The following is a 25531-nucleotide window of genomic DNA, read 5'->3' on the forward strand; positions in this document are numbered from 1 at the left end:
GTACAACTATGTATCATCAACCCTAGTTTTGAGGGCTTTATAATAACTTTGACTTACCCAGAGCACGTGCAATCCTGGAGGATGGCACCACATTATCCTGGGCCCTGCCGTCAGTAATGAGAACCAGAACGTGGGCCACATCCTTCCTCATCCCCAGAGACTCCTGGAACAGCTCCTGCAGAACGTAGCTGATGCCTTTTCCTGAGGGAACGCAAAAAGTATTAAGAGAAAATAATTAAACTTTTGGGAGGCTTTTTGAGTCTGCTCTACAAATGCTGCGAGACTAAGAAAAAAATGTTCATGAGGCAATGCAATGATGTCGCCATAGGAATGTGCAGCATATAGAGGAGTGGAGGCAGTGAACATCAATAAATCACATTTGATTATCATAGCATATTTTGAAGAACATCACACATGACTGATGTGATGAGAGTAGGATATAGAAACTATTACTGATAAAATAGATTTAAAAAAAAAACAACAACAACAACCAATGAAGCAGACAAAAGATGATAACAATAGAATCAAAAGCAAGATTTTATAACATGAATATAACACAATAAATCATTTGGGCCAGAGGTTCAGTTTATTTGACCCCCTTCCATAAACAACAATAACTAAATCATTGTTTTTTTATGGATAACATGGTCCCCTCTATAAATAGCTGTGATGTGCATTGAAACAAATGAATAACATTAGACTGTTTTTAGTTTTTTAAGCTTGTATTTGTCCATTTGTTTTATACCGATATAGAGGAAGTCAGCTGTCAGTATGTCTGTATACATCTATATGGTGGCAGGACCAAGTAAAATACATTTCAATCCTCAGCATGACACTGTTGTGATTTCTATTAGAGGCTTTGGGGTCATAACCTGGACTTAAACAGTTTTATATCTGATGAAAGGTGGCAAACAGAGGCAAAACCAGTGAGAGCTGAGGGTCACTAACCTGTCCTGGTGTTGCCCCCTACATAGCGCAGTGCTCTGAGCGCCCTGAGCACGGAGGTTCTGTCTTTGAAGTCATTCAGACGGAATTCTATTCGAGGCTCATCACTGTAATGAACCACGGCTATCTGAGAAAGGGATGACGGAGAAAACACAAATGAATGAGATGCAACTTTAAATACTCCTCAAACATACTATACATATTAAGAAACACAGCCTTTCCTTGGCTACCACTCTCTTCTCAGTAAATCAAAAGCCATGGTTGAGTTGGATGCTGTCCACTTTTGTCATTCAAAGTAAGGGTTTGTAACACATTAAACAAATTTCTACCACAATGAAGCTGGGACAGGATGAAAAGAAAATATTTTTACACCGAGACAAACCTGTGTAGTTTGTGAACTGATGGCAGGGAAATAAGTGGCCACCCGGAACATGAAGTCTTTCATCTTCATGAAGTTGTTAGCGCCGATGCTGGAGGACTCGTCCACTAGGAACACTATGTCTGCTTTGGCATTACCACACACTGACAAAACACAAAAACACACAAATCCTAAATACATTGTCACCATTTAATGTGGACAATGGGGCAATACTATGTTGAATCATGTACAAAGTACACACACTTTATTTCTTAATTGAGCTGTAGAATATTCATACTGTACATCATCAGTCATTCTGGAGAATGCTTGTTGTCAAAATAACTTTTTGTCAAAATCAGTGACACGATCCGTACTGTGGGTGCGCTGAAAGAAAATCCAGTTTTGAAACACAGCCTAGGCTCTGTAAACGGCCATGTTGATACCGTTTGCTTACAAACCAGTTCACAGAGCCTAGGCTGTGTATTTACACCTAATTTTTTTAAGTAGCAGATCGTCAAGAGAGATATTCAAAGATTTTTATAGAAGGTGAATTTGACAACAAGAATTCTACAGAATCGCTGACTCTACCTTTAAACCGTATGAATGAGCTCTGAGGCAGCAGGGTCATCTCTCTACCTGTTTTTGTTTGAGCTGGCGTGTCAGCACTGAGTGTGGTTACTCGTGGGGAGGTGACTCCTGTCTCCTTGGCTCCGGTGACACTTGGCTGACCAGGAGGCTTCTTGGTGGTTTTAATGGGTGGCACAGCAATGGGAGGCTTGGTGGTCCTCGCGTGTGTCTGAGTGATGGAAGATTTGATGGCAGCTGTGATACGAGGGCCGACTGTGGCTGGCACAGACTGGACTGTTACCACCGGAGGATCCTGTCCCACTGAGAGGCACAAAGAGTCATAACACAAAATCTTAAGTCAGAGTTGTAGTTTGCTACACATGATGTAGAAAATGAACAAAGGAATCTGAGCTGTGAGTACGAGATGAAGAGTTGAAAACTGCTGCTCCTCTGCTTTGTGGGATTAAAAATCTGAAGTACTTTATTGAGTATCTAGGGGCAAAAATTACAACAATCTTTTTGTTGTTTCTCAATTTCTCATTGGGCTTCAAATTAAAGTGCAAAGTGTTTTTCAGTTTAAACCCACAACAGAAAGCAGTGCAGTGACACTGTCGATTCAGTCTAGATTAACGTCACAGTAAATCATTGAAAGATTAAAGAAGAGCATTAGATACATGTAGCATGCACGTGAGATGTATGTGTCTTACATATTCTCTGATACACCGTGCTTATTGGGCCCTCCACTTCTCCATACAAAGGTCTGATGGTGAAAATATAGGTTCTTCCATACAGCAAATCACTGATCTTAAAGGTGGTGAAACCAGGGCCCAGGGTCTCTGTTTTAGTCTCCAACACTAAAAAAAGGCAAAAAATTAAAGAAGTTATTGTTGCAGAGTATTTATTTCAGTTGATTTAGTTTCCGAGAAGAAGAATAACAAGGAAATATGAGTGAACTACAGTAGTGTTAATTGATTGTTACTAAAATGACAACCACTTTCCCGCAAAAACCTGTTATATAATAAGACACATTACAAATATTGTGAACATCTTTCTTAATTTTTTCCTTTTCAACCAAAGGGTGCTTATGTTGAGACTCAATACACTATACAATAACGTGTCATGCTACATACCCACTTCAAAGCCTAAAGTACCTTGAAAAAAAAAAGTCATCCTGCACTTGGAATTGATTCAAACAAATATTGATCTCTCAAAATGATACCACTTTAAAACCAAACAGTGCTAATAGCAGGTCTCCAGTAGCACTCTTGTCGGAAAAGATATTTGACAGAAAATTTGAAAAATATGAATGTCAACGTGATGCTAAATAATGAGTTCTCCACTGACCGGAGATGTGCCTCCAGGACAGAGAGTATCCAGAGACGCCGGCCACACGTGTCCAGTTCAGAACAGTGCTGCTGTCTGTGGTGTCCAGAGCAGCAAAGCCATTCACTTTAGGAAGATCCACTAAAGTAGAAAAAAAAAACAATATTTGATATATTTACTCAGCCTTACAGTATGTTGAAGAACAGGAAAGAAAGAGGGTGATAACTTATACTGTAATAAACGGCAACATTTCAATCTAACTGATGGTAATAGACAAACATCCAGAGGAGGGATGCACCGTTACAAATAGTTGAAATCAGCATATTCCGATTTGATAACTCCTTAAGACTTTAAAACATTATGGACATATTGACACCGTTCATTTGAGTTTCATATAATTGTATTACTATCTCCCTGAACCCCTCTAGATGGACAGCAGATCCCATACTGTTCCTCACTGTTTTGGGCAGGGGGGACTCACAGGTGCGTGCAGTGACCAGGACTGGGCTTCCCTCCCTGTTGCCCGCCATGGAAGACACCTGGATCTTATAAGCCGAGCGCTCCTTCAGGTTGTTGATGGTATAGGTGGTGGAAGCAGCAGATACCACATGGGACTTCTCATCGCCCCCTAGAGGAGGGAACAATACAATTTCAGCATGTAGTGATAATGAAAATGTAACACAGCACTATTATGTACTTAATAACAGTTACATAAGTCACGACAGGGTAGGGTAATGACCAATTATACAAAATGGTAGTAACAACATTTTATAAGAGAAAAATGCAAAAACCCAAGAAATATTTATTATTTTTAGTCAACAAAATTGAGTATCAGGTATCGGGGTATAAGCACACATGGGTTGAACGTATATTTGGTTCCTCACCCAGGAATGGAACCCAAGAGATTTTGTACCCAGAAGCCCCTGGGGTTTTCCTCCAGGACAAGGCAAAGGAGTTGGCTCCAATGTCCACAACCTTCACCTCTCTCACGGCCTGGACTGGCCCTGAGTCTGAGACGGCAGCTAAAAGAACAACACCAAACAACCAGGTCAGGCGATATAGTTTCTTTCCTATTTTGACATCATACAACTGTGTTCCCATTACAATTTACAAAATAATTGTATTTAATGAAAAATCGGAATGAGCTGGTGTGGCTTTATTCACAACCCCTTTAATTTGTCAGGGTCATAAACCTACACCTAACTTTGACAGTGACAGTGACACAATGATTGCAGTGACAAATACTACGAGTGACAACAACAGGAGCTGTGGTTAAAAGGGGTAGACCAAAGTACATGACATGTCAGTCAAACAAAAACACAGTGAGGGTTCCGAGGCTCTGGATGAGGAACCTGGCTGTTCCTACCCCATTCAATTCAAATGGGACGCACAACTGCATTTAGAGCTATTAAGATTCAGAGAGGAATCACAATCAATATAAACAAAGTGTGCGACCAACACTTTTGTTTTGTACCTGTGAGCTGCGATAAGGAGATTTCTGGTCCTTCTGAGTTGCCGTACACTGCACAGATGGTTATTGTGTAGGTGGACTGTGGGTTCAGGTTTACGATACGATGGAATAGAACACTGCTGTCCAAGTAACGGGACTGAGGTTTGCTTTCATCTGCAGGCATACATGTACATACACAAAGATCAGCCATAACACAATATTTACATTGAGTCACTCTAACAACTTTTATTCACTCTTATACTAAACACCAAGTGGCTATAAATGCTTTATATAGGGAATAACATATTGGGCTGGGGCAGAGGCAAACATGTATCACCTGTTTTCCAAGAGAGTTTGTACTCAGTCGCTCCAACAATGGGGCTCCACTCCACGTCTATGGAGGTACTGGTGTAGGACATCACCTTAAAGTTTGACACGTAGCCCAATGGAGCTGAGAAAGGGGAAGACGGATCATGATTAACCTGTATTTGTTCTTGTAAATACATTGTTGATTAAATCATTTTATCTATAACATTAAAGGCACTACGAGTAAGATGGCACGTTGGCGTCCCCTTTGGACAAAAGCGGTAGTATTTTTACGACGCCCGCTGTCGCAAATGCTCGTGCCAGGCGCGTGAGCGTGGAATGAGAAGGGCGCAATATAGTGCATGTTCGTGTGTTGAAAGTGTGAGGACTCTTTTCGGCTCCGTGAGAGTGGTTTTGACACTGCATCAACTAATGCCAGTCAGTACACACACCTGCTTGCAATGAGTTGATTCAGCAGCGTCACCTAACTACTCTCTCTCTCACGGAGCTGTGTCCTCACAGAAAGCGAATGAATGAGAGACGGCAGTTAGTAGACTATGGATCACGATGAGGTAATGTGTTTGTGTTGTTGATGTAAATAATGACTATTTCAGATAATGGTTATCTGATGATGGTGAAGCAAAGCAAACTTTGTGTTAGTACCAACCGCTCATTCATTTAGCAGTCTAGTTTCGCTCTCGTGAAATTGTATACACGTTGCTTGGCAACGTCCTCCCGCCCGCCTATCACTCACTCTCCCTTTTCGCTTTTCTTCATTGCATTCTCTTTTTTTTCTTTGATGGTTCAGCCCCGTTATCAGTCATTTATGACGACAAATAACTGTCTCAAACAAGGCTCCCGCTCCCCTTCCCTCACCTGGAGGGATAGGCTTCTCAAATCGCGTTGCAGCGCCACACTGAAATCTGCAACCAATACGGATATGTGACCATAGAGCCTGCACGAGCGAACCGAAAATCGGACTGGGTGTGCGACCAGACCAAAAGCAGTAATAAAAACTATATAAAAACGTCTTTCTTTGCACTGATGGTCTCGTTTGCTGTTAAAGGTAATTTATGATTATCAGAGGAAACATGAGGTTGTTTAAAAGATATTTAAATGTTACTCGTATCCGCTTTAAAGATTTGTGAAAAAAATGTAATTCTTTCTTTTTAACCTTTCTCTAAACCTAAACCATATCATTTTGCAGTGTTGGGGCTGCTATTGAGGGCTGCTCAATAGCCACTAGAAAGAAAACAGAAAACTTAAACTCAAGCTAGTGTATCATTACATTTGGACTTGGCATTATACTTTTTTAAAGAAAAAAACAAGACAAAAAGCATAATATTCCACACAGTCAAACCGATAGTGGTCAATTCGAATCAGTCCTAAACCTCAGTGGTCCCAGTGGATTGAAGGCATATTTAATGTCAGTACTCACAAGTTTTGAAGGTAGCACTGATACCAGGCCCCACTACAGGACCAAACAGCACATAGAGGGTCAGGACATACTCCGTGTCGTGGGCTACATTCTTCAGCTGGTGCTCTGTGGTGCTGCCGTTCAGAGCCAACTGCCTGGGACGGTCCCGACCAACAAACTCTGTAAAATATTATCAACATTTCCTTCACTGTAAAAGGAAATCTTTGTATATAAAGAGTATACAGAAGTCCAGAGATGTATCAAGATCTTAAAAGTGTATGGGCATGCTTTTATGAAGCAAGCAAAACAGGAAGGCTGAAAGTGACTAAATGAGTTAATCACCTGGGGTGGGTCCCCAAGCAAGTCTGTACCCCGTGGCTCCTGGGACATTGTTCCATGAGACGACAGCAGCGCTGGTGCTCACAGCGGACACCTTCAACGTTTGCACTGCACTGCTTTCCACTGAAACAGAGAGAGAGAGAGAGAGAGAGAGAGAGAGAGAGAGAGAGAGAGAGAGAGAGAGAGAGAGAGAGAGAGAGAGAGAGAGAGAGAGAGAGAGAGAGAGAGAGAGAGAGAGGGAGTGAGAGAAGGTTGTCATTAATCCTCAAATGTAGTCTTGCATAATGTCTATAATACCTTTAGATCTCATGCTTGTATTTTTGTACTTCCTAATAAGTATGCTAGTTACATGTCTTTGCTTTGGTGCTGGTGACGGGCCCCTCCGTGTCTCCAAAGATGGGGTTGATGGTGATGGTGTACTCAGTGCCTAGGTGGAGGCCCTGGATCATGTAGAAGTTAAAGTTGTCCCCAAGGTTTATGTTCTCTATGTGGCCATCTGGAAGATACACAAGAGGCATGTTGGTCTTATTTGTAACTTTTGTCGATTGTCCTGCCATGATAACTCTAATACTTTTGTCTGATGGTAAGCAACAGTACCTGTGGATGCCCATGTCAGTCGGTATCCCGTGGCACCCTTAACCGACGCCCACCTGGCCTGGACAGTGTCTGTGGTGGCATTTTGGACCAGGAACTGCTTAACATGTATGAGCTTTACTGTGGAAACAAACCCATATTCACACACACACACACACACACACACACACACACACACACACACACACACACACACACACACACACACACACACACACACACACACACACACACACACACACACACACACACACACACACACACACAAGATGTTTCTCTCAGTTTATTTAAATCATAGAAATGAAAGAAAGTTTGGTTATTCGATTTGAAAAAGTTCATTTGAAGTAATGTAATCAAATACAGCATACTAATCTAAATCAATTTAAATCCATATTTGTCTAGTGTATCATGAAATAGAGATACATGAGTCTTACTGTCTGTTATAGACCTTATGTTGGTATTTTTTTTATTGAACAACATCACCCTACAGTGGATATATTATGCTACTACACCTCTGCATTCGATTACTTGTGTTGTACAATATCTAGACGCTATTACAACACTTTGTCCTGAAATAGTTGGTTGGTTACGGCTCTTCTTCGATAGTTGTTTGGAGTGATGACTGTGTAAAGGTGTTGCACATACAGGGCACATGAATGGACTTGAGTGTGAGAAAGATTGGGGCTTAATCTTCTGTTTGGATTAATTATTATAATTATGGTTTTCTTTTTGATCAAAGCCAATGAAACTTACGTGTCTTTGCCACTATTGAAACCGGCTCACTTGGCCCCTGGGGGTAAACCACATAGACACTGATGATGTACTTCTTGTCCTCCTCCAAGCCATCAATCACGTGAGAAGAGGTGTCTCCGGGGAGCAGGTGCTCATAAGTAAACCCTGGTCGGTTGGCTGCGGAACAAAACAAAATCCAGAAGAATTACAAATATATCCGCCCCCATGCAATGCGTTCCTGTGATGCTTTAATGTCTCAAGTTCAACATGGACAAATTCATTTAATTGGCCCAATTAAATTGTCATTATGAAGATAAATGCTGCAAAAACATACTTGACATTTAAGTGTTAAATAATGGTGAATGCATGGTGCAATGTTAGCATACATCTTGGAATGAAGATCTTGAATCCGTTGAGTTTCCCTAGAGGCGGTGTCCAGCCCAGGCGCAGAGAGAACAGACCCTCCTCGATGACACGGAAGTTTGACACCTGAGCTAAAGGGGCTAAAAGACAAGAAAGTTGTTGCTCAGGAAAACAAGTACGTAAAAAAGATACATAAACGTTTTGTGTATTTTATTAAAGGTGTATTGCACTTTTGTGTGACACCCACTTGTCTGGGCGGCGATGGTTACAGAGTCTCCTATGAGGTCGGGGTAGATGGCATAGACAGTGAAGGAATAGTCTGTTTTAGGGCTCAGCTCTGTCACCACTGTCGTGCTCACGTCTGCTTTCAGGTCGATCTGTAGCAGATGCAGAAGACAGTGGACCGAAAACAGGATTAGTGTGTTTGTCTGCTTGTGTGAAATAAAAAGAGCAAGCCAGACAGAGGGAAACATGATCGCTCAAAAAAGTGTTGAAGTCAGAGAAATCTAATGCATTAACAAAGAGAGTCACTTCTGAAATGGCATATTTTTACTTCCAATGTGGAGTAATTGGCCCACACTTTACCTGGTAAGTAGTTTAACACAATTGTCTGTCTCTGTCAAGGGCGCAAATGCAGTGTTATCATTGAAACACACATATGCACAATCACAAACACAAGAAACCTGGAGGAATGGGAATCAATGCCACCAACACTGTTCACATGGATCCAATTCATGCAATGCTGTGGCTGTAGTTTCGGAGAGTTACACTGATGGAATTGCACAAATAACCCAGGCTGCAATGAGAGATAACTCGCTCAACTTCTGTGCTGGTCATAGGGGTGACTGGCAGTTTTGATCATAAGCAGTTCTGAGGATGATCTTGTGCTCCCTTAACAATGGAGGGATGTACTGCAGTGAATGTTTTTCTGGTAGGAAAGTAAATCTTTATTCCAATGGATTGAAACATATATAGAAGGATTAATAGATGGTTGGGCTATTCCACCTGACCCTCAAGTTCAACATATTGTGTTATTTCCACTTGTTTACCCACTGCCCAGCCTTCCCCATACTTGAACATCTGGTTATTTGGTTTTTGGAGAAGAACTCACAAGACAGTAGTTTTAGGAGACATCTTGTTACTACAGAGCTTGATCTGAGTAATGTATGTTTAAATTGTAGGACATGACCAATTATATTTTCGTTTATATCAAGGTTGATGAGCTTTGAGTTAATCGAGAGTTTTGCTTTCCGCCATGATTTTGTCGGCCGGAAACATATTGTGACGTGCAACATCTCTAAAGGTCCCAAACTGTTTTTCTTCTGGTCAACACAGCTGTCATCATGCACATGCATAGTCCCTCACCTGTCTCTGCTGTAGGGGGAGGAGGTGTCCCTTGGCGTTGAGAGGGGTTACTAGGAGACGATATCCTGTGACATCACTGGTGGCCTGGCTCCATGTCAGTCTGAGTGAACTGTGGGCCAACTCACTGACCTGTAGGTCTTTAGGACCCACCACACGCACTTCAACTAGTACAGGAAGATCAGAATATATTCATTAGAGAAAAGGTTACATAAAACATGCAAGATGGCCTTTCTTGATGTATAATTTTGTATAAAATAAATCCATCTTAATGAGAAAGCTGCAGGGCAGAGAGAGTAAAAAAGAGAAAACATTTTATTTTATTATACTTTCAAAGCTGTAGTTGGAAGTTAAATTCATCAGTATAATAATACAAAAATGTGTCAGTATGGAGGAAGCTTTTTAAGAAATGTAAAAAGGGAATGCCGTGTGTGTGTGTGTGTGTGGGGGGGGGGGCGGGGGGGATGTAGTGGTATTACTCATGTTGTGGGGACATTTTACTACACAGTGATATTGTGAGGACATGCTTTCCTTTTGGGGGACAAAATGGAAGTCCCCATAATGTAATATTGACATTTTAGGGTGAAGACTTGCTTTAATGTAAGAGTAGACTTAGGGTTAGGGTTAGGGTAAGGCTTAGGGTAAGGCTTAGGCAAGTAGTTAATGTAATCGGAAGTGCTAAAAACACAACGTGCGTGCACGTGTGTGTGTGTGTGTGTGTGTGTGTGTGTGTGTGTGGACTCACCAGGCTGTGACGTCTTGACAGGCCGTGGTGGTTCGGAGGCAGTGAAACACATTCTGCGGGACAGTTTAGGGAGGATGGTGTTGAGGAGAGAGTAGTCAGCGGCCAGTAACAGGTGCTCCTCATGAGGCTCTGACACAATCCTCCTCAGCTGGTTCTCATCAGCTCCCCGAACGCCTGCTCACAATATAAATGGAGAAAAGTCTGGGACAAAGTAGATACAGCAGTACCTACCTACTACCTAGTCCACTGATATTTACCAAGGCAGATAAAAGACAACAAAACAATTATCACAATCAATGACCTCCTGTACATATATTTACACAACTTTAGATATCCGTGGGATTTCGAAGCAAATGAATACCATTTACAAAGCATTCATTATGTTGTGCCTGTCCTATGGTTGATGTTATTTCTCTGCATTTCCTTTCCTACAAAGACCACTAGAGGGAGCTGTGGCCTTTTTGAATTATTTATCTAAGATCATGAAAAGACATACATTCACATGCTTATGGTGTAGACACACACATTGGCTTAATCCAAATGCTTGCCGGCACCTATCTCATTCTATGTCATGTTTGTGGATGGGATTGGAAATTTGAGCAGATGCAGACGGCCCTGTTGCAGAAACTCAATTCACAGTTTCAGCTACTGAATTAATGCATGTATTTTCCTACTACTTGTTTGCATGTGAAAAGGATGTATTCATATGCACATATCTAAGCATATATGTGTCATCCACGCTACACAGGCGCTACAGGCGTATTGGTTTTGCACGAGTACACAAAATGCATGTGGAGCTTCTCCACAGGAGTGATAAATGAGAGAAGCTGGTCTCAGTGTCAGAGGTGCAGATGGGGGGACACAGAATCGCCTGATGAAAAATGGCTGCGATTAGCACTCGATCGGCTAATGAGCAGTAATTATTGCACCGCTCTCAGCTGAGAGGAGTAAGTCTTGGGCTTGTGTGTGTGTGTGTGTGTGTGTGTGTGTGTGTGCTATGTGTGCGTGCGTGCGTGCGTGTGTGTGTGCGTGTGTGTGTGTGTATGTGTGTGAGTTTTTGTGTGTGTGTGTTTGTGTGTGTGTTAGTGTGTGTGTGTGTGTGCGTGTGGGGTGTGCGTAAGTAAACCTGTGGGTAAACAGCAGCGTGTATTCATGAGCTGGGCAAAGGTGCAGTATAAAACAGCTTCTTAGTGTTAACACATATGTAGTGTGAGAAAGTGCACATACCCACAGTATCGGAGCCGGGGTAATCATTCACTGTGTCTAGAAGTTGTTATGTTTTTGCACGTACATACACAGTTCATAGCATAAACCTGCACGAACGCAAAGAAACACCAATTTCTCACACATCCACAAATACCCACACTGAATCTGATGAATTCCAATGTACAGGACATGAATTTCTAACAGCAAACACTGCAGATAAGCCGGCGGGGCTTGGATAAAATCTGAGGGGCTTCTGCAGTGGGGACGTTGAAGGAATCACAATAGCAAGTTTCACACTCACCTACTGCAAAGAGAGAAATGCCACTGTCAGCCACCGCTGTGGCTGCGGCACCGACCTGGTCGTCAGAATGTCCGTTTGTGATCAGCAGAGCAATCTGCAAGGTAGTCAATAACAAATGAAATGTCATTACACATGAAGTAACAATATCTTCCACACACACTGCCACTTTTCATGGATGAAATATACATATACACATATTAAGGTGAGTTACTTATCATTTGTATAGATCTCACACATAGAATCCATGAAAACATGCAGTCGTTTATAATTTAGAAAATACTTTCATCAGGACTTGCACTTTTAAATATTTAAAACCCTACATTTCGGAGAAATGTGTTGGGTTTTCCCTCTATCAGTTAGATGTTAATTCCTCCTTTAAACTACATTTTGTTTGGGTAAAAAATAACATCCTTGTAAATAGGAATGTGCTCAGAACGTCTCCATGGACTCTTGACATGGATTAACTCATAATTGAATACATAATTAAATAAACCAAACAAAGTAGAATTTGTGGATGCTGGCTTGCAACTCAGTCAGACTGCTAATTTTTCCCTTTAATGAAAAATGTACTCAGTTCGTTCAAAGTTCATCCCTCGGTGCCACGAGTAAGAAGGCTCGAAGGCTTCAATATGAGAAAGTCGCTGTTGCTGTTGTGCATGTGCTCTAGCAGAACAATTCAATATATATCAGTCTAATCCTCTATTCTCTGCCGCACCACTTCAAGTGTGCTGGATGTGCAAGATGATTCGTACGCACACTCTGAGATAGAGAGATTATTGGAATGCTAACCAGCTGTGTAACACTAAGAATATGCTACAGCAGAAAAATGTACCTGACACAAATGGAGAGCTGTTAGAAGGCCATATGGATTTATGATGCTGCAATTATGAAATACTTTAGTTGCTGACTATTTCATAGCTAAATGAATTGCCTCCACCTTTTCCTCTTCTGCTTTAACAAGCAAAAGTTAAACCGAAGCAAAATCGGTCACAAGTTGGAAACCTTCTGGCGGACTTCAGTTTGTATTCAAAGGATTAAGTGAGACCATTTGTTCAGATTCACAGTGGTGTGAAAATGGTAGACCAGTTTGTTTTCGTCTGCTTTTTTCCACAATGTTCTGTGGAGCGCAAATGCAGACTCCTGACTCAAGTCATTCCCTTTAACAAAGGGCCAGAACATCCAATGTAGTCTATGCATGTCGTGCGGGCCAGATGGAAGCAGGAGTCCTTGCAGTGTGGGCTGCAAAACTTAAACTAATCGCGTCCTTGTCGCTTACGTCCACATCTTTAAGATTTAAGCTCTTTATCTTTTTTTTTTAATGTGTGTGGGCGAAGTTAAAGACCTTTATGTTATTGCCATGTGACCTCTTTTCCTTTCTGCTCTTGCTTGAAATTACCTTCAGTAAGTGTAATCATTCTGTGACACTGTTTCAAAGATACAGGGAAATGACTTCTCGCTAGACAATCGCTGGATGCCAAACAATCCGATACAGCGGATAGACGAAGGCACCTTGAATTTTCTTTTGTGTGTTTATTTTTGTGTGTTATCTCACTGGTTGAAGCATTGTACCTTTGGGGCATGCTCTCGACTGATGGCAGGGCTGAAGACTTGGTCAACCAGGAAGTGTAGGGCGTCAGCGGTCCTCCTTGACCCGCCCTCATAGGGAAGATCTCTGATGGCTCTGAGCACCTCCTCTGGTGAGCTGTAGTCTGTCAAGGCAATCTGCATCCTGCACGGGGAAGGCAAAATAGTCATGCAAAAAAAAAAAAAAAAAAAACAGATGCAACAAATAGGTGGATGTGGTTAAGGTTTATAACAATCCCTTGTGGAAAAGTTAAATGAGTGTGGCGATTTAAATTGTGTGTATGTGTAATGAATCTTACTTTGAGGTATCCCCATAGACGGTGACTCCAAAGCGGACCCCCTCAGCTCCCCACACACTGTGCTGGAAGGAGGAGACGATGGCTGAGATGAAGTCTTTGACCCTGGAGAAGCTGGTCTGGCCCACACTCCATGACTCATCCACCAGAAACACTAAGTCTGCCTGCACCACGGTTCTGCATGCTGAGCCAGCAAGAAAAAGATGAATTAGTGTGTGTGCACAAGCAGCGAGGAGCAGGGAGAATGCATGTTTGAAAAAAATTCAAGACAGCTGTATGTTCTTGCCCTAAACTTTTTATAATCAAAGGAATATGGAGAAGAAGAAAAAAAACTGGTTTCGCCTGGTAATGATGCCGGACGCCTCGGTTTCATTTCCCTACACGCACCACCAGAGAGCAGTCTTGTTCCATCATGTTCAGATGTTCCCCTTTCACTGGCTGCTGTCATGCACTCAGAGCCCCACACAAATCCCCATGAATTCTTAATGAGACACAAGTGAGCCAAAGAGACTATCAATATTCTGTACACTCCGGCAATAAAACTTTAGTACGGCGACGATGAGGAACGCTTTAGAATGATAAGGTAAACACAACCCAAATCAGGGTCAGACCCCTGGCTCTGGCACACAATAGCATTTAACATGAGGATCTGCTGCGTTTGGTAAGATTGAGATCATTTTGATCTAGAGTTGAAAGGTCAGACGCACACACAGACACACACACACACACACGCACACACACACACACACACATATATACACACACACACACACACACACACACACACACACACACTAGATCTTGCAGCTCTATCTCAGATTTAAACGCCTGAACACATTCCTACAGAGATATAGAGCACTGTACTAGCTGTTGCATATACTCCACACAGAAACCTGCTGCGTGAGCAAAATCCCTCTTAGTCAATATTGGGGAATTACATATGTAATAAACCACAGTGACGACAGCATTGATCAGGCTAGTGAATAAGAGATAGGCACCACTGATTGTTCTGTAAGTGATAACTCAGCCTCTCTGCTATCCTTCTTTCATTGCAGAGTTTTCTCGCCCCTATTATCTCGCCCTTCTTCCTTCTTGGCTGCAATCCCGGGATTCACTGGGGGTGACATATGTCTCCGGCCCATGGCGACCTAACATTATGTTCACCCACATACACACACACACCTCTACATCTTTGGCCACACACCAAGGAAACAAAATGTCATTGGTAATACCAATTTTTATACAGCAGTCAGTATAGTGGATTTGCCATTTTTACTGATGCAAATTAATAGGATACAATAATGTATAAGTTGGACCTCATACAGGCAATCAACAACCCTAGCATACACATTTGGCTGCTCCATACACCGGGATACATTTTTAACATTTTCACGGAGTTCTGTATAAGCACATAAGACACAGAGGAGACTTTGAGCAAAATAAGCCAAATTGAGGCTGGTCTCTGTGAGTCAGACAAAGACTGAGGTGGAAAACAAGATCAATTATCCAGAAGTTTTGTCTGTCTGGGCTGCTAGGTTAGAACCACATGCCAAGGATAAGGAGACAAGACATGCTGAGGGATTTAGGCTTGGTTTTCTTGAAGGTTATCTATGCTGATATCTCAAACGTTGTACACACACCTCGGTGTAAGACCACCATTGATTTACGCATTAGATGTAGCTCAGCGGCTACAGCATACACTGCAGAAATATCCTGCCGGTAAAGAAATAATGATGCACTATACTGCAAGCAGCACCAACAAAAATCAAAGGAAAGGATGTAAACCACATGAGAGCAGTCAAAGAAACCATCAAGCTTAGGTTTTAACTATAACAAATGAATGTAAAAGTCCCCTTTAAGTGCAATTATTTGCATTGAAGCTACAAAGTGAAGGGACAAAACAATGCACAATAGAGAAAGCTAATCACAAACTCACAGTAGATGTGACAAATGCAAAATCATTTCCCCAGGACCTGTTTCTAGTGCCACATACATTCCATTCCTTTTCATGTAAACAAGTAAGTCGTTCTACTCCTCACGGCATAATGATGTGGTTCTAATTTAAATTTCATGCAGTCCTTTTGTATGAACGTATATATTGATTTGATTGATTTGTAGCTTTGTGTTTCTTGCATTATTACTACTCCCAACACATAAAATAGTATGTTGATTGTGACGGTTAAAAGGTTCCGCTCTCCTATAATTACAGTTCTGAATGATGGTTGATTGCAGGCTTTGGACATCACATCAGGGGGCCATATGTTACGTATACACATATTAATCAAACCTGGAAGTGTGAATGTGAAGCAACATAAACCAAACAGTGAGAGCAACCCCCTAAACACATGCATGCATAGATGTTAATACAAACAATCTGATCCAATATGTTTTTATTTTTAATCTGCTACTACACGCGTAGAATGTAATCTTTGCTCCCTACTTTGAAAGATGCTTTAATACTTGAAAAGCAGCAGCATTTTTTGACAGCTTTAAGACTTTGACTATGACTATGTGGAATTTGAAAGGGTTGGCTTAGGAGTGAAAATCCCAATGTAAATTATCAACCAAGCCTGAATGCCAGCACAGCTCTACTAACTAAGCATTTTTTTGTCTTTCTAGGCTACCTGCCCAGCAACAACCGGCCGAATAGAACATTAGAAACTATCTGGTGAACATAATGGAGCATTTAGCAGCAAATGAGGGAGGGGGGGGCAAGAACATAGACAAGAGGAGAGTGAATACTGCCAGAGAATATTTGCTGGATCTGTAAAAAAGTAACATTTTGGTAACAAGTTTGCAGCTAACGACTCTATCATGTAGGGTTTTTACAGCTTAATATGCCGGCCGCAGAGCCATTGAAAGAGCATTTTGAACTTCAGTTGACACAACTCTCTCTTCCAATGGCTCCGGAAGGCCCAAAGAAGCCAAAACAATCAACGTGTTATAGCTAACATTTTGGCAAATCATTAGCATTCATGTTTTTCAGGAAATTTCTGATTGTGAAATGTGTGGGCTGATCACCTACAAGTGGTTAAAAAGTGCTTGTATAGCTTTGGAGCTGGATCCTAATGATCTGATGGCTCCACACTGTTAGAAACCCATATTGCACACAGTCATTTGAGTCATTATAAAATATAAAATTTCTCCTGAATGGAAATTACAATTGACAACATGCCTCTTCTTGTGTGTAATTTGTAACACTATAGGCCCCCAGGAGTTGCCAGAGAGACAGTCATATGATGTGACAGCATCCAAATTAACATCATCAAGATGTAGCAATGATACCATTACGAAGGAGCAGTAGCTACAAATAGGGCCTGGGGCTAATTCTGCCCGACAACTTAAACCGATCACTTTCCGCCAACCACATTCCATCGTGGAGGAAAATCTTACTTCTGATTGGCTGATCGACCTTTAGGTGACATCCAATAGCACCTGAGGGCTAAGGTTTGGTATCTAGGAGATAGGGTTTTGACAGGCTGGCAGACAGAGTGCTAGTGTACATGAGGCTAGCAGATGTTTAAATTCCCAGACTAGACAGAGATTGGAGAGCAACCGGTGCTGGGTTATAGTGCCTTATTTCTTCCCCCTCGTACCGATCCATGTGTGGAGATTTAATGATGGAGCACTCCACCAGACAGTGTTCATTGAGCACCTGTGCGTTCCTTGGCCTATACGCATTCAAGTCATCTAATTCATAGACCGGTGCACACTGTTGACAATCAGACATATGGTTTGACTTTGAGAGTGAAGCAACGGAATGTTAGGCAAAGAGAAAGCTTGATGGTGCTTTATGGGTAGCTGAAAACAAGGAGAATAGAACTCTTACCTTCAGCTTGTGCGTTGACACTTTGATGGGACAGAGAAAGGGACAGCAGAAAGATCCACGCAGAACAGCGGCCCATACTCTTCCTCCTTCGATCACCTCCTCCTCCTCCTCCAAGTTCTTCTCTTCACGAATCCCCCTTCCCAAATTCCACTCCTCGATCATCAATTCAAACTCTTCTTTCCTCTTATCTGAAAGTGTACAGATGAATAGAGAGGGAAAAAGTAATTATAGGCCCTCACAAGATTAAATTTAATCAGCCATTTTTTAATTTGTAAAGGATTCTTGTGCAAAGTTGTAAATATCGTTGACACAGTGTTTACGTGTGTGTGTGAGAGAGAGAGAGAGAGAGAGAGAGAGAGAGAGAGAGAGAGAGAGAGAGAGAGAGAGAGAGTGTGTCTTGGGGAAGCATCGTTTTGATATCTGTGATTATATGGAATCATCCATATAATGTATGTGTACACTTGCAGACAGGGAGTCTCCCTGTAAATGGATTTACAACAGAGTTGTGGAAATAAAAGCATCAAAATGTCTTTTAAACTGTCCAATATGAACCTAGCTATTAAAAGAAGTTATTGGGAAGTCTAAATGTTATAGACATACATAGACGTTAAAAGTTTATTACATCAATAATCCCAAGATTATATGACAGAGTTTATTCCAAACTCTACCAGGGTGTCTGCCATTTAGACAGTACAGTTGAATGTCAATCACATTACCGTTATGAATATGAAATTAAGTTATCTTTATTAGTCAATTTACACAAAGCACATTGAAATTTGTCTTTCCGCATATCCCCTCTCAAATTACCACACTTCGGAGCGGGTCAGAGCGCAGGGTCAGCCATTATACAGCGCCCCTTGAGCAGTTTGGGGTTAAGTGCTTTGCTCAAGGACACATGGTAGAGATGGTGGGCACTGCAGATATAATACCAGTCCCTGCTAGTATTACAAATAACACCCTCCTGTCCGGTGCCGGGGATCGAACCAGCACTCTCATGGTTACTGGTCGGCCCCTCTTCCTCTAGGCCATCTTACCACCCTAAGGGTCAACCTGTATGTTTTTTTTAAATCCAAAATCATAAGGCCAAACGAGGACACACTAGCTAATACATATTAACAGTACTGACCAGTAAATTCAAGCGCAGAGTGAGGTTCAAGGAGACTCTTGTACGGTTTTGCAGGTATAAAAGATGTTTGGCCTCATCAAACCTCTGGGCCATGTGCACCTGTCCTAGACTGAGGATTAGCCAAACCTCAGAGGGCCTGCCATGACCTTGAACCCTCACAATGCTGAGGTGATTATCTAAAGAGCTAAGGAAAGGCCCAGACATCATGGCTAATCTCTTCCTGTGTGGGTGTGCACGCCATGCTTGCACTCCATGACAAATCAAATTCACATTTCAAACCTGCATGTGGGCAAATCATTCCGTTACAAAGACAGGGATGCATGAACACACAGACACACATACAATTGTGTCTTCTCTGCAAACCAAAAGGCAGTAGTCTTGACTGTAACCTTCCCATCGATCCTGTTTTTGAAGCATGTTTTTTTCTCTCTCCCCTGAGCTACTGTACATGTGAGTCACAAGATACTCACACTATGTAGTTTAGCTTCATTTTTACCAAGAAAAATCAGAAATCAATATTATCTAAGTTCCGTTTTTGAGATGTGTGGGATAATGGGTGAATGGAGCTGGTCTTTTGGCAGTGTTTCTAAGAAATGAAAGCAGGACAGGTACATTTAGACGAATTGGCCTCACTGGTGAAAGCACACCATTGGCTTGACAGCAGTCTAGATGGAAGGAGAGTATTAGCTGTTCAGGAGAGTAAATGGAGGTATAGTAACGCTCTGGGATACAGAAAAATCCTCCTCTTTTTCTCACTCTGCAGACAGAGGAAACTTCAGGTTAGCACAAAGGACCCCAAGGCCACAGCACTTGACTTGACGTGAAACACTGAGTGGAGGCAATTCAGTCCGTTTGAATACTGACCTCTCATCTGAAACGCGTACCTCGGAAGGTGACATCTAAAAAAGAAACAAGTACAGCGCAATGATAGTAACTCATTGTAGTATCTTGCTTTTGTGCTGTTCATTGGTGCACTTGGTTGTAGGCTCAAGGATCCTTCAGCCAAATAAGTGTGTGTGTTAAAACCTTGTTAATGTGTTCTTAAAACCACAGAAATATATCAATAGAAAGAGTTCCAACAACATTCACTTAAGTGAGAATAATCAATGCCTAAGTGGAGTATATCCAACACTTAAATCAGCACTGGCAAAGGAATCATGCAGCAGTAACGGATTATCCCATTTGAAATGAATGAGCTCCCATCAGAGAGCAACACGTTCAACGCATAAAGTGTGATCCAGCAAACGGTTTGTGCCGTTATGTTTTACATTAGCTTGCTAACCCCCACACGTCTCCAGATGAGTGTGTGTGTGTGTGTGTGTGTGTGTGTGTGAGAGAGCCCAAGTGTCTGACTGTGCATGTGTGAACTGTATATGGCATGTGCGTTTGCAAATTCATAAGCATGACATCAAAGAGAGATCTGTCTTCACTCAACTGCTATACATAAGAGGAAAACATAACAGATTTCTTTTAGCTTTAAAGATTCACATTCCATCCGTCAACCTACACCAATACATCACTTCCAATATTCCTGCGGAGGGCCTATCTCAAACATAAATGAATATGACAATACAAATAAAAATAAAACAGATCAATGTGAGACAATATGAATTCCAAAAAGTTCCTCAGTATGAGTTGATCACCTGGTCTGGCAGAGCCAGAATGGCTTAAGGCTGAGTAGTTTACAACCTCTGCAGTTGGAAGTAGTTGCTGGTAGGGGCTTGAACTCTAGTATAATAACACAGCCAAAAAAAACACACTCTTCCCCTCACATACCAATGCAGATCTAAGATCTGTCTCTGCATGTATCTCCTTATTACTGAAGTGTGGAGAGGATGAGTGAGTGAGTGTGTGTGTTTTGATGAGTGACAGCAGGTGCTGGAGAACACACTTACTGTCTTGTATCTATTCTACAGCGGGATTTTTGAAAAGGTTTGCAAGGGCATTCAGCAAAGCAGCAGGCAGGCAGAACCATTTATGAGAGTTTTATGATGGCTTCAATTTGGCGAAACAACTCTGAAAGCTATTTCTTATCATGCTATCAAAGGCCAAAGGTGTCAGAAGTTTCTTGAAACTAGCAGCGAATCCTATTGTTCAGCAATGTGGAAAAAATGCAACAGAAAATAAAAGTGCCTTGGCTTTAGCTTGACATTCAATTAAGTTAAAACAAGACCCACGCCTGCTTACAACAACAATGCTAACATGCCTATACTTAGCAGGTATGTATAATGTGTACCATGTTCACGATCTTTAAACTATTAGCATGCTAATATTTGCTAATTAGCACGAGACAGAAAGACCAACTGAGTATAAAGGGAATTAGCTTTGCAGGTATTCCGCCATTTAAACAATGTTTGGGTAGACTAAAGAAAGTGGTATGATGGTTACACCAGAGTCCACTGCGGACTCATGGATGCAACACATGGAAATCACTGCAATAGTTTTTGAGATATTTTATTTGTGGTCAAAGTGGTGCACTTCACCAATTTAAGAAAGACTCTGCCACCCATATATAAAAAACCCAAACATCCCAGCTCATTCAAACAACACCTCAAGCAGCCCTGTGATTTCTGACCAATTATAAACCAGAGTCATATATACTTACACCAGAAGTTTGCAATGATCAAACATCAGAATAACACTTAGCCCAAGACTGCACCCATCCCTCGCACCACACTGGGAAAACAGACACTTTGTCCAGCCTCACCCAGGACAAAGTGTGTGTATTGTGTCTGAGGCCTTTAGTTTATCGCCACCTCAAGAGGATTAAATAATGTTACAAAATGAAGTCTACTGTCTCTGGCTCCCATACTCCCTCTATGTCTCTCCTCCCTATCTCATTTTTTCATACACACATAAACACATACAGAGGCTGACTCACACGTCATATGCCATGCAAGTCTAACTGCATGTCAGCTATTTCTACATAATGGCATTTTCCACCTCACCACTTCACAGGATGGATTATCCCTGTAGGTGGGAAACTGGTATCAGTGAAAAGGCACACACACACACACACACACACACACACACACACGCACGCACGCACACGCACACACACACACACACACACACACACACACACACACACACACACACACTCAGCTCAGCTCAGAACCACAATGTATGATAGCAGATGATTTTGATATAATACAAATTCATCTCTACCACTAAAACACACACGAAACAATGAGAACACACACACGTGTATACACCGCACACAAGAAGCAGCTCACTGTCTTAATATCATTTTGCATTTGCAGTCAGCCGGCACCGACGTGTCAATGCATGGGAGGGGAAACATCCCCTATTAATTCTACATAGTTTCATCTCCTGACACCTCTCTCAAAAACAACCTGCTATGCTCTTATTATTCATGAATACACAACACTAGAGCTGACATGACTGGAAAAAAATGCGCAACATATTCTTTTCACTCTCCCATTAAGTTTTGGATCTATGCATTAACTTCTGCAGATAAGCACACCTGCATGCACGCAGGACATGTGTGTTGTTGTACGTGCATGCTCTTAGACCGAGTGGAATGGTCCTTTTCCAAAAATAACTGAAACCCTCTAACAACAGTATACATTTTATTTTTTAGTAATGTAAGGCTTTTTAAGGAGATATTGTGCAGTAAAGAGCAGGCTCAGTATAGAAAAAGGTGCTGGCCTTATTTCAGACACTTAGCCTGTCACAACGGGTATATGGGCAGTTAAGAATTCAAAAACTACTCGGTAAAGCACCGCATTAAAGTGCAGTTAAAGCAATGGGTTTTGACTATATGTCCCTAAAACGGGCCAACACGTTCGCACTTACCACTGCAGGCAAGTGAATCCTCATTATCTTCCCAACCCAGGTGACCTCTCGATGCTCGTCAGGGAAAAGATATCCCCTTAGAAAAATATACAAAAAAATGGTATCCAAGCCAGAAAAAAATAGTTCTTGAATTGATGTGGTATTCCTGCGGAGGTTGTTATCAGAGATAATTGACTGAATGGTACATGAGCATCAGTAAGCCCGTATCTCTGTGTGTGTGTGTGTGTGTGTCTATCTATGTGAAAGAGGGGGTAGGTGTGTCTGAATGTGTGCAAGAGGGGATGAATGACAAAGACTTTCTTTCCTGCTGAGGCGGAGAAAAAGTTTGGGAAGAGGGGTGGTGGGGTGAAGGCACTGCAACCTGTTGGCTCAGAGAGAGAGAGAGAGAGAGAGAGAGAGAGAGAGAGAGAGAGAGAGAGAGAGAGAGCGAGAGAGCAATAGACAAAGACAGATATGCAGAGAGGTGGAGGTTACTAATGAGCTTCGACCCTGCTTGGAATGCATTTCTTCTGTTCTACAGTGCATGTGTGTAGTGCATCAAGGCGTAGACACAGGCAGCCAGCTTTCACCTCGGGGTAAAAGATTACTAAGCAGTTGAGGTAAATTATGTTGAGGAATTGGAGGTTAAGTCTGCCATCACCCCCAATCATGCTGTAAATTTGACCTTACTTGAGTAATGAGTGTGAATATCCACCAAAAACTGTCTTTGCTTTACACCCACTTGCCGACAAAAAGTCAACCCAACGACCTCTCTGCAAATAGTGGCAGAAGATTTGACACTTTGCAGACCCAGTCTGTCACTGCTTGTTTCATTTGCCTCTGGCTGTTTCACCAGCCAGTAAAACATATGGGGGGGATTTGATAAAAGATTCCCTTTGTTTTCTACCTTCATAATCATCCTAATAGATTATGTAACATCAAAATAACCAAAATACATGATGATAAAAGTACCAAACACAGCCAAGCTCAGTTGGCTGAAGCACACGTTCTTGTACTGCTGGCATAACTCTGGATTCAAGGTTCATATACTCACACATAAACCCAACCAAAATAGCTTGTGGAGCAAACACCTTGTCAAAACAGAATGGAGAGGAAAGAGGATAAATCTGTCTTGTTTTACAAGTCCCTCTTGGTTTTGTGTGCATTTGTGTGTGTGCGTGCGTGCGTGTGTTTGTGTGTGTGTGTGTGTGTGTGTGTGTGTTCTGTATGTATGTTGTGGGCCACTGGGTCGCGTTTAATGGTCGACTCAAGGAATGTGGTGACCACTTTAATAGTGTTAAGCCAGCTGTCAGTCTTGACATGCAATAACTCAGCACACACACACCCACCCACACACACACACACACACACACACACACACACACACACACACACACACACACACACACACACACACACACACCTTGGCTGATGACAACAGTGTGAGTTCTAGCTGAGATGGTTTAGGAAAGTGAAGGTACAACTATATACTGTATATGCAATGATGCAATTGAAATGATATACTCCTGTCGATCATTCTAGACCACTACTGGGACAGATACAGAATGACAGTGGCTGCTAAAGAAGCCTCCACATACCGTCCATCTAAATACAGTGAATGCCTCTACCACATTCCCAAAGTACTGTCACGGAAATGCTGGAAAACAAATAGATAATGGCTCATCTGCTGTAGCTGTATCTGCGAAAAGACCAAGAAAGTGCATGTGTACATTTGCATAAGCAGATCACACGAAACCTGTCAACAGATGTACATCTAACAAACTGAAGCAATTAAATCTGCAGCTTAACAGATAAATAAATAATTTTGACTCTCAAGTCTCGCCTCAGCAATAAATGGAGATGTCTTTTGCTAGACAACCAGAATGTTCTCCTCCTTTTTTGCAAAGCGATATACTGCAGCACTTCAAAGCATATTAGAAACTCATGTCTGAATAATTCCCAGATGCCATGAAGTAGGGGAGAACGGGGTAAGTAGGCACACTTTTTACTCTAGTGAGAATTGCTCATCACCAAAACATCTGTCAATAGCCATTCCTACATTAAATTGAAGCTTAAGGTGTTGGCTAGAAATGTGTGTCTCTCTTTTTTTCCAACTTATTGTAATGAAGAAGTAATTTACCATCAAAGACACTCTGACACATTGTGACAACCAACCCCATCAAGGGGTCGGTTGTCACACACTATGGGGTTGTTTGTCACAATGTTATCTTAATGGGAAAAATATTAAAAAGAAGGCAAGGAGGCAGAACCAAATTTGAATGTTTAATTGCATTGTCAAGTTGACAAATAGGCCTACATAACGTTCTGTAGCCTTGGCAGCTGGTCTAGTTTGGGATGCACTGGGTTGTTTTGATTTTGTTGCCCTTTTTTCTTTTGCTTGCTAGCTGCCTTTTCCTGCTCTATTCTTTCCTTCTCTGGGGTGTCAGTGAGGATACAGCTTGACAATTTATTTCGTTATTGGGTTCCTTTTCTGGCTGCAGCCTTGAGATAACATGTGACAACCAACCCCCCAAAAAATTTGACGACCAACCCCAACTTGAATTTCTTGCTAGCATCAAGGTCAACAACCATCTGACAACTAATTAGCTTGCTAACCACAATCTAACCTATAGTTTACCCTTCACACTTTCTGAGGGTAACAAGTGTTTTGTTATAAACCCATTGTGTAAAAGCCTAGAAGAAAAATACTGAGAAGCAAAATATTTTGAATTTGACATGAAAAACACAAAACATCCTCTCACCTGAAATGCAGCTGTATTCCTCCAAGGAAGTCTATGTATGTGACCTCTGATCCCAATTCTGGACCTTTTTTATATCAACATTTCAGAGCTAGCGCGCTCTGGTGGCGAGATATAACGAATGTGACATC

General features: G+C 41.8%; 1 protein-coding gene across 1 annotated transcript in view; it reads right to left on the minus strand.

Annotated features, from left to right (window-relative positions):
- col7a1l (collagen type VII alpha 1-like) overlaps nucleotides 1–22892 on the minus strand; it is a 60067-nt gene extending 37175 nt beyond the window's left edge. The window contains exons 1-24 of the mRNA XM_080051145.1: nucleotides 22663–22892; nucleotides 17718–17905; nucleotides 13892–14072; nucleotides 13578–13737; nucleotides 12009–12102; nucleotides 10502–10675; nucleotides 9760–9923; nucleotides 8642–8771; nucleotides 8418–8534; nucleotides 8053–8208; nucleotides 7303–7419; nucleotides 7055–7201; nucleotides 6709–6828; nucleotides 6388–6546; nucleotides 4981–5094; nucleotides 4668–4817; nucleotides 4078–4215; nucleotides 3675–3821; nucleotides 3215–3334; nucleotides 2578–2724; nucleotides 1940–2191; nucleotides 1328–1467; nucleotides 949–1072; nucleotides 58–201 (exon numbers count right to left, since the gene is read on the minus strand). Of these exons, the coding sequence (XP_079907271.1) occupies nucleotides 58–201; nucleotides 949–1072; nucleotides 1328–1467; nucleotides 1940–2191; nucleotides 2578–2724; nucleotides 3215–3334; nucleotides 3675–3821; nucleotides 4078–4215; nucleotides 4668–4817; nucleotides 4981–5094; nucleotides 6388–6546; nucleotides 6709–6828; nucleotides 7055–7201; nucleotides 7303–7419; nucleotides 8053–8208; nucleotides 8418–8534; nucleotides 8642–8771; nucleotides 9760–9923; nucleotides 10502–10675; nucleotides 12009–12102; nucleotides 13578–13737; nucleotides 13892–14072; nucleotides 17718–17793 (3271 nt within the window). The 5' untranslated portion in view covers nucleotides 17794–17905; nucleotides 22663–22892. The remainder of the gene's footprint in view (nucleotides 1–57; nucleotides 202–948; nucleotides 1073–1327; nucleotides 1468–1939; nucleotides 2192–2577; nucleotides 2725–3214; nucleotides 3335–3674; nucleotides 3822–4077; nucleotides 4216–4667; nucleotides 4818–4980; nucleotides 5095–6387; nucleotides 6547–6708; nucleotides 6829–7054; nucleotides 7202–7302; nucleotides 7420–8052; nucleotides 8209–8417; nucleotides 8535–8641; nucleotides 8772–9759; nucleotides 9924–10501; nucleotides 10676–12008; nucleotides 12103–13577; nucleotides 13738–13891; nucleotides 14073–17717; nucleotides 17906–22662) is intronic.
- Between the last annotated feature and the right edge of the window lie 2639 nt (nucleotides 22893–25531).

This window comes from Ammodytes marinus (genome assembly GCF_949987685.1).
Source record: "Ammodytes marinus genome assembly, chromosome: 22".
Classification (NCBI taxonomy): domain Eukaryota; kingdom Metazoa; phylum Chordata; class Actinopteri; order Uranoscopiformes; family Ammodytidae; genus Ammodytes; species Ammodytes marinus.